The sequence below is a fragment of the Corticium candelabrum genome, chromosome 14, assembly GCF_963422355.1.
Source record: "Corticium candelabrum chromosome 14, ooCorCand1.1, whole genome shotgun sequence".
Classification (NCBI taxonomy): domain Eukaryota; kingdom Metazoa; phylum Porifera; class Homoscleromorpha; order Homosclerophorida; family Plakinidae; genus Corticium; species Corticium candelabrum.
In genome coordinates, this window is record NC_085098.1 from 5,386,222 (window position 1) to 5,402,223 (window position 16,002).

At 44.0% G+C, this 16,002-nt stretch overlaps 2 protein-coding genes across 2 annotated transcripts; both read left to right on the forward strand.

Moving 5' to 3' along the window:
* Positions 1-399: 399 nt before the first annotated feature.
* LOC134190349 (uncharacterized) lies at positions 400-6,451 on the forward strand. The gene is made up of 10 exons (XM_062658802.1): positions 400-1,111; positions 1,174-1,440; positions 1,504-1,770; positions 2,025-2,152; positions 2,217-2,276; positions 2,348-3,218; positions 3,287-4,224; positions 4,298-4,656; positions 4,729-5,034; positions 5,095-6,451. Exons 1-10 carry the CDS (start codon positions 400-402, stop codon positions 6,449-6,451), a joined length of 5,265 nt encoding a protein of 1,754 aa, XP_062514786.1.
* Positions 6,452-6,869: 418 nt separating this feature from the next.
* Positions 6,870-13,529, forward strand: LOC134189611 (uncharacterized). Its single transcript, XM_062657941.1, has 9 exons — positions 6,870-7,552; positions 7,623-9,388; positions 10,020-10,658; positions 11,316-11,498; positions 11,559-11,632; positions 11,696-11,781; positions 12,025-12,419; positions 12,477-12,644; positions 12,711-13,529. The coding sequence occupies exons 1-9, from the start codon at positions 6,886-6,888 to the stop codon at positions 12,759-12,761; spliced, it is 4,029 nt and encodes a 1,342-aa protein (XP_062513925.1). The 5' UTR covers positions 6,870-6,885; the 3' UTR covers positions 12,762-13,529.
* Positions 13,530-16,002: the final 2,473 nt, after the last annotated feature.

The following is a 16,002-nucleotide window of genomic DNA, read 5'->3' on the forward strand; positions in this document are numbered from 1 at the left end:
TGCACACGGTTGTTCTGTTACGTCATGAAATGGTGCGTTGGCATTTATTGAATAAAGGTATACTAGTATCACAGAATTCAGAGTGTGCATCTTCTACTATTGGTGCAAAAGGTGTCTTTTCAATTTGCACATTTTTATGTCTGTTAAGGTAATTAACATGTATCAGATGGTGTTTAGTTAAAGACTAAAGTTATCTAGTATGATAGGGTTGCAAACTCTAAATCCTGTAACAGTACCATAGCATGCACATTTTCGTGTTGTTAATTAATTTGATTTTAGCATATGGTGTTTAATTTGTTAATTATGGATTTAGGTGAAGGTGATTGTACAAGTTAAGTCGAAGTCAACAACAGCTTATTGATTAATTCTTTCTACGTTTGTTGGGCCATTGATGTTGAGATGGCAAAGCGATGTCTTTTGGATTTGCTGTTAGGTTGTGCTTCGGAGTCAGAGCTGCAGGCTGCACATCACGTGTTTGAACATGAAAGAAAAACCAAGTTTGAAGGAGCTTGCACTGGCCTCCCTTACAACTTTCCTTTATGTCGTGGATGGAATAATTTGTCTTTGAATGTAGCCGTAGTAGCTCAGGTGGGGTCGGGTCATATTGAGTCTGCGAAGCTTGTTCCTGATGTGGCAAAACATTTTGCTGTTGGTTTGGTTACAATGCCGTGCATTTGTGCGGGAGAAGAAGACAAATACAGAGGAAAAGAATATGGGACAGTTGTGTTTGACAGCAGAACAACAACAGAATGTGGAGGGTTAGGGAAGGAAGACCAAATGGTTCAATTTCATGCTTGTTACAAGGAATTAGACGAATGTCTTTCTTCAGCAGCACTGAATACGCTTTTTAGTCACAAGTGGTCATCATGTCTTCTTGCTGTAGCATATCGTACCAGTCCACGATATGTGAAGGAGCTGCTGTTAGAATGTATTTTAGAGAAAGAAGGCATCACTAAGAGAAAACTTCTTACAGCTGTGGAATCCAAACTTTTGGGTTTGACCAAACGTGACAGTGATGAGGTGCTAGAGAAGATGTGGAGAGAGCATAAGCTATTGGTATATGCAGGAGGCAAGCGATGGGAATACAAGGCAACTGAAGGAGAGTTGTTTGGTAATGTTCAAGTGAATTTCCACGTGAAGACAAGAAATTTACTGTTGTGTTTTCATCAATAGGATCAGTCTTCATCGACGCTGAGAGACTTGACATAGCAAAAGTGAATCAACGAATGGCAGATAATGATGTCAACGTTATTGATAAAGTTGCCCATTCATTCATGGAACAAGCGACTCACAGTTTCAGTCTTAGATTGCCTGTTGTGATGACGGTAATATCTGGCTACCACACAGAAAGCTGCAAGCCAGTGTATTTTGAAGCTTATGCTGCTGCCACTCCACCTGCATTTCTGAAAAAAGTTATCACTAAAAAGAAGTCTGTGATCAGTACGTGATGTGTTCAAATCGATATGCAGCCAGTTATGTGAAAATATATTTTATATGCTTTAGAGGTTGCAGTTGTTAGGCTAGTGAAGGCTCAGCTGTTTGATTTGTCTGACATGGTGGTTGACAAGTGGCATGATTTGGCTGGTCATCTCAGCATGAGCAGATGTGATCTTGAGATGATAGAACCGGAGGTTCATACAAAGAAGGAACGAGCACGTAAGATGCTATACACACAGCGGTTGATGCTAGGAGACAATGCAACTATAGAGAAAGTAAACGCTGAGCTAAAACAGATTGATCATGAGCAGAAGAAGAAGAAAGTCATTGCGAGTAAGAGACTATAATGTTGTGACGTGGTGTTGTACATTTGTATATTTTGAATGCATGTTTTCCAAGCAGCTTTACCAAGTCTAGAATAGTCTGATCTTGTTACATTTTGCTGGAAGCTTGTATGTTGGTTGGATTGTTTGCTCATTGCTATAATTGGTTAACTTAGCATGTGGTAATTCACTACCAGTAGCAAATGCTAATCCTATGGAAAGACTTGTAAGACTAATATGTGTGATCTCTTGCTTGTGTGTTAGGTATAGTGTTGTTGCTCAATGAGGTAATTGAAGAGAAGCAATTTTGTGGTCGCAAGAAAGAGTTGACAATTTTATCCAACACACTGTGGGGAGAAAAAGCTCCACAGATGTTTACGTCCTGTGTTGTGGTGTGTTTGTTTGTCAGTGTAAATGCAACATTTGGTGTTAACTGATTTTGTGTATTTCATGTAGGTGATCAAAAGAATGAGCGGACGGGGGAAATCACTTTTGGCAAACGCACTTATGCACAATGTAAACACTTGAACTCACATTACTGGTAGTTTTGTGTCAACAGTGACCACGTTGTCTATGTCTGTTTACAGCTCACAAGTTTCTCTTTAAGTTCACCTTCTGTTTTACGTTCTCCAATTCGATTTGTCTATCGAAAGAGTCTAAAGATTAAATTACAAGACTGCAAAGCACCGCCACTTACAAAAATTTCCGAGTGTTCTAAGATGTTGTTGCTACATGATGTGCTTATGGAAGCTAATGTGACTCAACTTGCTGATTTGAAATGGTTGAGTGACAGGGATATTGATGAGTTGAATATCAGTGAACGTGACGAAGATGTAAAAAATAGGAGAAATTTTATGATGTCTTTTAGTCATGCTCATCTGCTATTTCATGTGGACCTTGAGTTGGTGGCAAGAGACAATCCTAAAGCGTCATCTCTTCTTGAATATGTATCGTTTCTGTACATTCCAGACAAGCTAGTTCTTCTTCGTGTGTTTAGTGAATCTGCCAAGTATGAATACAGTTTGTGTGTCTCAACTTTGTCTTCACACAATTTAGTTGAATGGCACGAGACAGCAGAAGGTTACACTTTGAATATATATCCATTGGGGCGGTCCACAATGATGAAACGTTTCAAGCAGCAGCAAGATGAGCTAGTACGTAAACTAACTGATATTTGGAAATCTATGTTGTCTCATCTGCCAGGCAAGCAAATGGACTTAATTTGTCTTTTAACTGATGTACGATTTCAACTTGCTTCTCGACCGTATTCATTGGCTAAGCATGCTTTGCTAGCAGGTGTAGAAACATCAACTTGGTTGGAGCTGGCTATGAATACATGTAATGCTTCTCTGCAGTTCCAGCCACTAGACTTATGTCGAGATTTGTGTGAAATGTACCATAAAGTGACACATTTGCTCAGTTTTTCATGTGTATTTTTACGCTTTTCGCTTATAAAAGGTATACGTCCGGCTTTACTTGTTGGTTTCAATTTATAGTGTGTTTATTATAATTTTTGTGTTATTTAGCAACGGCTTTCTCTAGTATGACATATTTTACCGGGATGATAAAGGCATTAAGTTGGAATCTGGAAGTCAAGAAGATGATTGATAAGTTAAAACCAGATGAGAAGAACAAAACATATAGACGTCATAAACATGGGAAGATAAGACAGCTGATAATGTATTTAAAGAAAGTGAGTGCATCTGTATTGTTCAAAATTGCCGGATCGTTACGATACGGCAAAGATGGTGTGCTGTTGAGGCAAAGGCCAAGACGAATGTTGCATCCAACAAGATACTGTAACACGGAAGTTGGAAATAGGTTGATATCAAGTGGTATTTGGCAGACTCTTTGCGAAACCGTTATTTTCGATACTCCAGAAGCAGTCGCCTTTCTTTGTTCTGTGCAGAAACCTTTTTCTCTTGACTGGTTTGACATGATGTCGCAATTTTGTGTCTGTTTACATGACAGTGAAAGTCACCACCAGTCGAGATACCCCCACCATCGCCACGTGTTGCATATTCTTTGCTCGTGGGAGTTCCATCGTGGCACGGCAAAGTATCTATTCTGTCATAATTCGAGTGACGTGGTCTCATGGATGAAAGATGCGAGAGTGCATTTGATGGACACTATAAGTGCTCGAACTGATCCTCATCAACAAACGAAACTAACAGATTTCTGTTGCAGTTTTAATTTAGGAGACGTCCGGATAAATTATATCCTTTATCTGCTTTTCAGTTTCGACATTGCCTATGAGTCTTCAATATGGTTTATTCACGAGGTGGAACGGATTCTGTACTTCTCTATACAGGCTTGCAAGGATATGTTACATTTTGCGAAGGTTGACTGGAATGAGAACGAACTGGAACCGTGCAAATCAATTCGGTGGCTTTTGTCACCACGTGAAATTTACAGTTTGAGTTATAAATGGGTACATTTGAAGGATTCTTTGGAATTGTGGAAGGTGGGCTTGATAGTTTGCTTTGCCTTGTATAATCTAGTTTATTTCAACTTTATTAAACGTCTACGTTTTCTAGTGTAACTCTGTAATAAGCACTGCTGGAAACATGGAGCTTCTTGGAAAGGATCTTCATGTGTGTGACCACGGTGGACAAGAAAACTTGTTTTCAAGCTTCGCTCCATTTGTGGCTTCCAATTCTGTCTATCTCATGGTATATGATGTGTCAATACCACTGGAAGCTGAAGCTCAGTCATCAGTTCGACTCAATGTTGAAGGTGATTATCAGCACTTGCAAGTGAAGCTTCATCACATGAAATACAACAAGGACTGGATCAAGCATCACTTGTCTGCCATCAGTGTCAGTTCTGTGTCCAAACATCATCAATTAGCAGATGAGAGTAGGAGTGAATCTGAAGAGAAACTTACAAATGTCAGGTACAAAGAAAACAAGGACGTCCTAATTGAGTTTGAGGAATTTGTGACGCAATATTTGTTTTTCTATTTTAGCAACACAGAGTCCACTGGAAATGCTGTAGTAAAGAGTAGTACTCAAGGCATTGGCTCAGTATTTGATTGTGTGTCTCCACCTGCTATCTTTGCAGCCACTCATGCTGATAAAATTGTTGGTAAAGAAGAAGAAGTGATGAGAAAACAAGATGCAGTTCTCAACAGAATGTTACGTGACAAGCCATACACAGGTCATGTTTACCGTCGGCCACCAGAAAGCCAGTCATCATTGTTTAAGTCAGAGTTGTGTTTCTGTATCGACAATACAAAGTCACATTCACCATCACGGCTATCCAGAATATTCCGGTATTGGTACACTAGAATATCTTATTTGTTTGTAAATAATTGTCATTTTGTAATTGACAGAAGGAAAGAAGACCCTGAATTAGTTGCACTACGAAAGTTGATAATATCTAAGGTAGAGCAACATTGTACACAAGAACTGATTCCAGTCAACTGGTTACTGATTGAAGATAAGGTGTATGAAATAAGAGACAAGTCACATGACAAGATCATTCCGTTTTTAAAGTTGTTACAAGTAGGTGTAGAGCAATGTTTAATGAAGTCGACCATTGAAGTGTCTGATGCTCTCTCTCATTTGCATAACTTCTCTATTGTGGTCTACTTTTCATCATCTCCAATCCTTCAACATTGTGTATTCATTGATGCTCAGTGGGTGTTCACCTCTCTCTCTCGTCTCTGTCCTTTTCATTCTAAGGGTTTGCCTGCTAATCTTCAAAAGGACTTCGATATGCTTACCAAGAAAGGCATCATGTCGCAAGAGCTTGCCAATTATTTCTTCCGCGATCTGAAAGATGAAGATCGCAGCAAAATGCTAGAAGCAGCACAACTGCTCGATATTGTGTCAAAACATCAAACGTCTGAGCAGGATATTGAGTACTTTGTCCCCAGTGCTCTGCGGGAAGAATATGAAGTTAAAATTGAGGTGAAAAGCAGTAGTAATGATATCCCAAAGGTAACGTCTTCGTTGGGATGCCGTTCCTTCGTGTTGAACGACACGAAAACTAACATCCTGTATATGTTGAAATCTGCGTTTCTTTCGTTACGCTGCTGCACAATATCTGATTCTCTTGTACGTTCTGTCGACGTGATTTGTAGGATTTTGAAGAAACTAGGCAACGAAGACGTTGCGCAATTTCTGTCTTATTCAAGGCCAATTGGGACTTGTAGTTTCGTCTTGATCAACCAGAAACAACGGTCTGTTTCTCTTTCGTTAGCGAGGCCGAAGTTTGCGAAGCCGGGCGTCATTTTCGAGGAAGGCGTGAGTTGCAATGTGAAACGAGAGATGATTGCAGCTGTTTCGAAAGTTGAAGGTGCCTCTACCGGTAGTGGATCTTGTCGACTTGAAGTGACCGAGAGCAGATTGCAAGACCGTGTGCAGTCTGTATCTAATCGTAGAGTAACCCTTGATTGTTCTAAACATTTACCTTCTCATTGGAATGACAACTTGTTAGACTTCTTTGACTATCCCGCTTTTCAAGAGCCAGAAGTAACAGGTTTACAACGAACAAGTTTAAAACGAACAGGTTTACAAGTGCTCGCACAATCAGGTTTGCAACAAACAGATATACAACTGCCAGCAGGAAACACGGATTTAGGACAAACAAGAGAAACAGGTTTATCTATTACTGGCACTACCGATTCAGGTTTGTCATTCGGTAAACCACGTGGTGCTCGACGCCTTATATTTGAACGTTCTTAATAGAACATCTGAACAGCTTGAAGAACGTCTGGTTTCTTGCACAGTCCGATTTCTGGCAAGATGTCAACACTGCTGCATGCGGAGATCTGCAAGCGGTCGAAAACTACTTTCTGTCAGCGGCCAAACGGAATCACAGTAAATCCACCGGTCCCATCGTGCAGGTATTGCATGTGATTGATTTCAATGGCGCGTTGTCTGGACGATTTTGCATTGCAGTTCATCATGGGTAGACCGGGTGTTGGTAAGACAAACTTGGCTCTCACATATGTGGAATACCACCGAAAGGAGTATCCTGGCGGTATATTCGTGTTTGACGCCAAAACGGTTCGTCTATTGCTAGTTATCTCAGACGCGGTAAGGTCACGTGATCTCACTTGTTAGAATTAATTAACCAGCATATGTTTTCAATCTAGGCTATTTCCACAACGGGGTCGATGACTTTTGACCACTTCGTGCGGCGTAACGACTACAGTGGTCGACGCTTGTTAGTGTGGGACGATGCCGACAAATTGTCGAAGTTGCCGCCACAAATTCTCTCGTTTTCTAACGCACTGCATGTGCTCGTAACGACGTCGTCCTTTCCGCACACGTGCACAGCTACGGGACTCGAGACCTACAATGTAGTGCTTAAACAGAAGTGCATCACGACTGCCGTTGGCAGTCTCACTGATATTATCGAAGGGGGGAGAGAAAAACCGGCTAACGACGCTCTCACTGAGGATACGATTGTTTGCTCCAGGCAATCGTTTGTTGATGCGAAGAGCAGCAGAGTGAACCCATATTCGTCTAGTGTAGACAACGCGTGTAAAGAATTGTGTCTCGACGGATACCTCAGACCGTCAATAACGGTACCTGCTGAACAAACACAGACATGCTGTGGAGACTCGTCTTGGCATATGGAGCAGTTTCGCGGGGCTGCAGCGGCTCCGTGTCGACCTAACGAGAGAGGCGAGCCATCGACCTTCAGCCGCTCTTTCGTTCAAAGAGGAGACCGGACGGACGGCCAATCGGTCGCGACCGCCACTCTGTTGTCGAGACGTGATATTCCGCCGTCTAAAGACTACGTGCGAGGATCGAATATAACCAGCGACGTTCACTTACGTAATGCAGTTCATTAAATTCTTTTTTCTAGTTTTTTTTTCTAATGCGTTGCGTCCCTATTGTCGTGCAGAGCTCTCGGTATCGATAATCGGCAAAATATTTAGCAACTGTCCGGAAGGATTGCCCGTTTTGAGCGACATTCGAGGCGAACAGGACAGTCATCTGGCTGTTAACGTTATCGGAGAAGGTAATTGGGATGTCAGTGGATCAGTATACGGGATTGTGACCACGTGGTACCAATTGGCCGTAAACGAGGAACTGACGCAAAGGAGTGCTCGCGATTTGCGAAAACTCTCCGACGATAAGCCGTCGACGCTCCCTCAGCAAGAACGTGTCATTGTACAAGTTCGAAGATTCGGCCGTCTAGACGGGCAACTCGCCTGTCATCCGCTTTTGACGCGCCTCGTTCTTAACGTCGTCGTAATGGACGTCGACGCGACACTGTCAGGTGATTGTAACGGTTATCAAAGCTTATGTAGTTTAGCCTCGCTGCTTGTCGCTAAGGGCCCGCCGGAAGATTCACCAAACGCTTATGGTAACGGCATTCCTCTCTTGGTCATCGGCTTAATTACTGACGACATGACTGAACCGCACAAGACCGACTTTGAGGTTGGTATTGCAAGCGCTCTAAATAGAATTCAGTGTCGCTTAAGGCCTGCGTCGTCGTCACGTTTTTGCTTTTACGTCAACAAAAGCACGGGTGAGGAACATCAGGACGACGACGATGTTTACAGTATACGCTCTAGGCTGCGTGCTTATGCGCAAAGCTGGAAAACGTCCGGAAGTGTTAATGAACGCGAACTAGCTTTGTTGAAGCGGAGACAGAAGGAAGTCGCAACGGAAGCCAGCAATTTTATAGAGACTCAACGCGCACGTATTTCTAAGTCGGATGTCGACAAACAGCTGAAATACTTCCACGAAAAGGGAGTACTCTTCTATCCTCTCGGTTTGGATGCAAGTCACATTGTGTTTAATCTTGACTGGATGTGTAAGAGCATCGACTCGTGTATTTGCACTCGTCCGGCCTTCATTCCACCCGAGTTTCTCTCGGATCTGGCTAGTTTGAAAAAGGACGGTTTGACAAAACGGAGTCTCATTGAGTTAATGATTCAGCAGGAGAGCGACGACCGACTAACAAGCACGTTGATTTCCATGATGAATTATTGTGGCATCTGCTTGCTCTTGGAAAGCCAATCAAACAGATTAACACAACCAGTCTACGTCGACATCGCCACAAAAACACCAAATCGACTCATGGGTACTCTACCGTCTGCGGTCGTTCCAGACTTAATGCCTTCGTCTCTAGATGATTACATGAAATCGGGAAGCAACCGCGTCACACCGATCGCAATTCGAAGCAAATTGGGAATCGAAATTCCCTACAGTCTATTCTGTAAACTTTCCTACGAGTTGATGCGCCGCTTTCCGATCGGTTGGCGACTGTCGAAGTATCGATCGCGATTTTGTGTCCAACCGGGTTACACTCTCGATGTCGTATACAAACGTTCCTACGTCATTCTGAGTATGGACGTTCGTGGTAGCAACACGATCGCGTCGTCATTGACGAGCACGGTGTGCGACGAAGTGAGGCAATTTACACTCGACACTTTGGGATCTTTACAGCAACACGACGGCATGAATGGCTTGAAATTCGATTTGGTCGGCGCGATTTGCGACGAGAACGACGACGCGTTCGACCGCTGCGACTTCGTGTCCGGAATGACTACGTCGTTGTCTCTCGACGACATGTCTCTTGTTTTCAACGACAGAGGACAAGATCTAGAACCACCGAAGATGCTGTTTGCGTGGCTCGGCGTCGGTCGACAGGACTCGATGGTAAGTGAACGCTGTTGCTCTATGTATGTAACGACATGCCGTTATGACGCGAGTTCTCAGTGATGTTGGACATCGAAGTCAAACGGTGGTGTCTTTTTGACGAGTTAGGGATGGTTTACAGTAGCTTACACAAGCTGAGCGTCAGGCCAGCGTAGAGGCCGGTTCACATACTCCTAACGTAACATACCCTCACGTTGCGAGCGTTGTCTGTGAAGCAGGTGACGTTACGTTAGGATACGTTACGTTGCGTTGCGTTGCGTTGGAATAGGATGGTATTTTGACGTAACGGAGCGGAACGTTTGACCAATAGGGTTTGAGCAATTCCGCACGTGATTTCTTTAACCAGTCGGCTTGATAAGTATATCACATATCGTATAACGGCAGGAGCGGCGGAGTTGGGGGGGGAGGCTCGGGCACCCCAACTTTGAGTACAAACTCTAATGTCAGCAAACATGCAGTACCATCGTAGTTCATGTACTGCGCGTCACTCCGCCGCCCCTATAACGGCAGTTGCTATCGCATCAATTTCTCGTAATGTTTGTACTTACAACGCCATACCGTTGAAAGCGAGATAATATAGGGTACGGTAATGTACCGGTACGTGTTTAGTAATGATGAACTTGTCGCTCAGGGTGGATTGTCGATGTTGGAGGCTTCTATTTCGACTCGAACGCAGCAAGAACAGAAAGTGTTGAACTCTGCTGGGGTTAACTGGAATGTGGCAAGGCAAGAACAGTCGTTTGCAAGTGTAGAGACGGACCTCGACCGTTCTACTCTAGTCCCGAATCCATCCATGTCGGTTCTAAGCCCCAACGCTACTGCCGATGCGACGGCTAATACGCCGTGGGTGAAACCGCTCAACGTTCCGTCGCTATTACAATACAGTTCTACTTCTGGTTTCGAGACCGGGCGTAGTGCCTCGCGTAGGACGCCCGTCGTCCGCGCTTCTGAGCCGTCTGTGGCGACTCTTGGAAGGGAATCGGCTCGACCGCGGGAGGTGATAGAGTCAGAACTGCTCAACGTTCCGTCGCCATTACAAGACAGTTCTACTTCTGGTTTCGAGAGCGGGCGTAGTGCCTCGCGTAGGGAGTCGGCTCGACCGCGGGAGGTGATAGATGTGTCACCGGCGGCACCGCTTGGGAAGGGTGAGAGACGAAGGGAGGAAAATGTGTTGGTTCGTTCTTCGCTGTCTGGTAACGCTACACATGGTCGGACAACATCGGGGCCAGCTAACTGGGAATCGTCTACTGAAGGGAAACGTGAACCGGAGGTAAGTAGATTGTAACGTGATTGAGCGTGTTTCGGACACATACACTAATAGCAGATGAGTATAAGACTGTTTGGGAATGTGAGAAGGATTACATCAATCTGAAAAAAGATAGGCTAGACAGACATGTGTGTGTGTGTGTGTGTGTGTGTGTGTGTGTGTGTGTGTGTGTGTGTGTGTGTGTGTGTGTGTGTGTGTGTGTGTGTGTGTGTGTCTGGTCACTGGATTGATCTGTTTGGTGTTGTGAAACTCATTGCTCGGCTACACATTTGATGCAAAATGTGTCATCTCAATTTTGACGAATGCATATATGTCGTTATAATGACTTATTGTTTGATCTAAGCATCGTTTTACACATTGTGTAAAACTCATGTGTCCTGCGGTGTCTTCTTATGCACAAGTTCGTTTTAACGCGCACGACAGGAGCAAAAGGGGCTGAGTGACATTAGGCGACTACTTTGTATGCGGGCTTCGTTTCTCTTCGCGCGCGTTAAGAAGGACTTGACTGTGCAAGAGGCTAGAGTACTAGAGCCATACATGTACGAATATGTCTAGATGTATGTCGGGTATTGGTATAGCACTGCATCAACCTGCATCAAAGCATTGTTGTGGATCTTGCGACTAGTACCACACATTGTGACGACGTTTGTCTGTCTGCAGATTCACCCTATTTTCGAGTCGAAATATTATCACATCGAGAGGTCGACCGATTGCTTCAACGACCGTCCTAGGAAGGAAGGCGGAAGGCGCCTAGGCTCCGGATCATTCGGAACCGTCTACTACGGTGTCCTACACTCGGAGACCGGAGACAAATTCGATGTGGCAATAAAGCGCTTGAAGAAAGTAGGCGCAATGGCAGATAAGGGCGATGAACTCGATTGTCTAGAGTTTGTTGTTTTGCAGGCGTCGAGCCTCAATCCCGCGCAAGTCGAGTTGAGCAGGAAACAGTTCAGCACAGAGATGAACATCTTGACGAGGTATTCGTTAACGTTTGTTACATTTGCTGATGCTTGATGGATTTCAAAACTGCGCATGTACAGATACGTTCACAAGAACATCGTCCAATTGATCGGGTTCTCGAGCGACGGTCCCGAGCTCTGTTTGATTTATGAATTCATGCAGCACGGTACGTGATATTACATAGTAGGTATTTGAAGTTAAATATTAACTAAACCAACGATAACAATCTAAGCTTAGCGCGCATCGTTGGTCGGTCGCTTGGTCGTCTCCGGCCGGTATCACTATTCCTAGTCGCTTCTGCGCCTCGGTTAGTATTGAGTAATGAATTTATTTACTTATTTATATGTTTTATTGATGTTAACTGTGCTAATAATTTACATACTGTATACTTACGCCTATCGCATTGCAGGTGCGCTGTCACATCGCCTGGACTGCAAGGACGGCACGCGCGCGTTAGATTGGACGGTCCGCCTGTCCATTGCCGCCAACATCGCCGAGGGTATCGACTTCTTGCACAACTTCTACCGTCAGGCAGTGATACACAGGGATGTGAAGTCGTCCAACGTGCTCGTCGGTGTGCATTTCGAGGCGAAGCTGTCGGACTTCGGCCTGGCAGTTCTCGCCGGAGACATCGACCAGAATTCCCCGTTCCCCGGACCGTCGGTCGGGACCAGACCCTATATGCCCAGGGAAGCACTGCAAGGGCATATCAGCACGAAAATGGACGTCTACGGTTACGGCATGATTCTGTACGAGTTGGCTACGGGTCTGCCGCCGTACTCTAGCAAGAAAAAGTTGGACCTGGTGGGAAATCGAGTTTGGTCACGTGATTGATTTTGTGCTGATTTTTTGTTGTTGTAGAAGTCCTATATTGATAGTATTCAAGTGCAGCGCGTCGACATGTTGAAGATGCTCGACCCGAAGGCTAGATTCCCGAAGGGCCCGGATGATAGACAGGGTCTGGAACTCTTGGAGATTGCCAGACGGGCAACGACGGAAGAGCACGCAAGTCGGCCGACAATCGAGACGGTAGGCTTTCGTGCTTTTGCCTTTCTCTCTCATTGTCTTGATTTGTTCTTGTAATGTGATTTCTAGCTTCTGATTGACGCACAGCGTCTCGCCGACAGCGCCAAGCGCTGGAAATAGTGTGAAGAGGTTATTTTAAAAAATGTTGTTAGATACACAAATTGCGATGGTTTTGTCCACAAGAATTTGGAGAGATGGGAGAACTAAAAATGAAAACTTTATACAACCGGACATGATCATTTGACAACATTGTTCTTGTTGATGCCTCTGGATTGGACTAAATTTGTTTTCGAGTTTTGATCAGTGAGCGTTGGCCTTACAATTTCGGAGAGGATCTTAAAAGACTGAATTACAGCTGCTCGTTTGGAGGTGCATGAATAAAGTATGGCGCACTGCCCGCTTTAGAAATTTGACGTGACCTCACTGGGCAAGTGCAACCCATTCAACAAGTGTAAAGCAATGAAGCCTGTCTCAAAACTCGAGAGTTGAAGGTCGTTGTATCGATGAAGTCTTCTTTTTCTTTGCTTATGACTTCTCGGATACAGTCTCTAGCTTTGAAATGTGAGAAGGCAAGTTGGATGTGTAACCTAATTAGTTATAATTGACGCCAAAAATCGACTACTGTGGAACGTTGCTGTGGCATGTTTTGTCAACAGAATAATGGACCAATGCTCTTTTAGAGCTGGTAGCATGCACAGACGTGCTTGGTCGGTGTGGAAGAGAATGGGGATGATGACCGTGCTCACTGCTTCTCTGATTAGTGAACAAGCAGAAATTCGAGTGATGTATTTATTGTACATGTTGTATTGTATTAGTTTATTTAATAGGTATATGAAAGCTTTGTATATAGAGTATACATGTGTTTTGAAAACAACTTTTTCCTAGACATACCCTGGTCACATTTGCTATTGAGTTGCTGCGACTCTTAGGCCTGGTTCACAATATACCTCGCGTCGCGTCGCGTCAAAGGAGGTCGTTTCCGACGCGACGCGTTGGATAGGATTTTTTCTATTCCAGTGCGTCGCGTCGGAAACGGCCTCCTTTGACGCGAGACGCCCCGTCGCGACGCAAGGTGTATTGTGAAGCAAACTTTAAGGTTCTATATATCTTAGGGGGTTAGGGTTCTATAGACTCTAGTTACATATTTTTCCGGTGTCGATGTCGACGTTTTGTTACCCTTTTTTTACTTTTCGTTTTTTTTGTCTTGGGATGAAGGTCTTTCTTGCAGTGTTAGTGCATAGTCGTTGTCGTATTTGTGTTGTCAAACAACTGGGGGATTTAGCTGTTGAAGGCGTGACTGACATGCAGAGTTTACCCGTTGGGCGTGCGCCGTGCACGTTTCCTAGAATATGTTTTGTCTTGTAGTTAACAGTTTCATGATTTTTAATTAACTTAAACAGATACAAAATGTTGAAAGTTCTAACTGAAGTCTATTGTTTGGCATTGATTCTAGGTGTGTGTGTGTGTGTGTGTGTGTGTGTGTGTGTGTGTGTGTGTGTGTGTGTGTGTGTCTGTGTGTGTCTGTGTGTGTCTGTGTGTGTGCGTGTGTGTGTGTGTGTGGCGCGCGCGTGCGTGTGTGTTGGGGTTCACGATCAACTACCTCCGAGTGGTGAACCCTGGTAACGTAGGATTCTTATTGGACCTACGGCTAAAAGTTGATCAACCGCTGCTACGTATCGTATGGAGTAGCAGGGCCGTAGCCAGGCCTAAGAATAGAGGAGGTGGAACTTGTGCTTATTCCAGACATGCATGGGTATTTTTCTTCCCAGTCGCGTGAATACCGCCCGTTCTGGCCTTTCTTTGGGAACACAGGGTGTGTATTTGGAGCTCATTTGTTTTATGAATTGTATTTCGCTGACTATAATATGTTTTCAATGTAGATTGATATACTCCATAAACAATTAATATTAATATTGCTATACTCGCTAACCACTCCGAATAATATCCCTTATACACCTTATATAAAATCAGGGGCGGGAATTGAACCCACACTACCAGATCATGAGCCTGATGACCTTCGATCCTTAGACTACGTATACCCTGCAACATTAATGACCCCTTAGAGTCTTTTATAACTTTCTTCCTCTCTGGTCAAATTATAATCAAAAAGGAAACTTAAGCCTATGAATTGGCTCCCGCCGGGGAAGAGCCATCTGACCCCAAGGCTGGATTGGAATTGAACCAACTTCTCTGTTGTTATGAGCAACACACTTTGCCTATAAGTTACCAGCCTAAAATCAGACGCAGTTGTCCCTCCCCCTCTTAACAAAAATTGCCATAAAAGGCATACAAAGAACAATCTACATTATTCTAGCCTTTCTGAATCTGGTCCACTTCCTTGGAGTACCAGACCAGCTACTGGGCTTTCAACGCTAGCTGCAAGTACATTCCTTGTATGTGCATCTACTGAATTCTGCCGAACGTGCCTTGCATGGATGGGTAACACCTACCTTATATTTATAAATTAATTATTATAACCTGACTTTGCACTTATTAAAATTAATGGTGCAAAAAAAAGAAACAAACAAGCAAACAAACAAGTAATATAACTACTGTGGCATCAATCTACTGAAAACAAGTCTTCTAGTACTGAATTACTACTTCTAGCTGGTTCAATGGTATGCCAAGCTTGCAGCGTCGCACCTAGACTCAAATAAAGATGAGTCGACGTTCTTCCAAATGTCATGAGTGTCATGTCTCTAAATATGGAGTCTGGGAGGAGCTACGATACTATACATGGGATTGAGGGGAGGAGCTAATAATATTTTGAAAAGCAGGTTATTTGAAGAGTTCAGTTCGCCGGTCAGCAAGGAGACAGAAAAAGGAAGAGTGAGAGACGAGGTAGAAGAAGTTCCATGACGGAGGGACGGTGTAACTGAGAGCAACGAAGAGAGTTACTGTTAACATCGGCGTGAAGTTTGACAAGTTTGTTGTAAATATATACTTGTGTGCAAATATTTAAATACTTGATAACGGTAATTCACTACCTCTCTACGATTCGAACTATCTTGTCTTCCGCGTAACGGAGGCTCTTGAATACTCGCGTGCGACAATTAGGGGCTCAGGCGGGAAAGCAGCTATTCCGGATTACAGAAGACGCAACACGGTTCAGAGGCGAAAGTGTAGAGTTAATTCGTTATGGAGGGACTAGTCGCGATTGGGGAGAAGATGGGCTTGACTGGAGCAGACTTACGGCAATTTGTGACTGATCAACAAACGATTGAGAGAAAAGACAGACAAAAGGAACGAGAATTGAAGAGGTAAGTACAAGAAGCCGCAGAAAGAGCCGGAAAAGAAAAGGCCGAAGAAGCGGAGAGGGCCAGAAAAGAAAAGGCCGAAGAAGCAGAGAGGAAAATAGTGA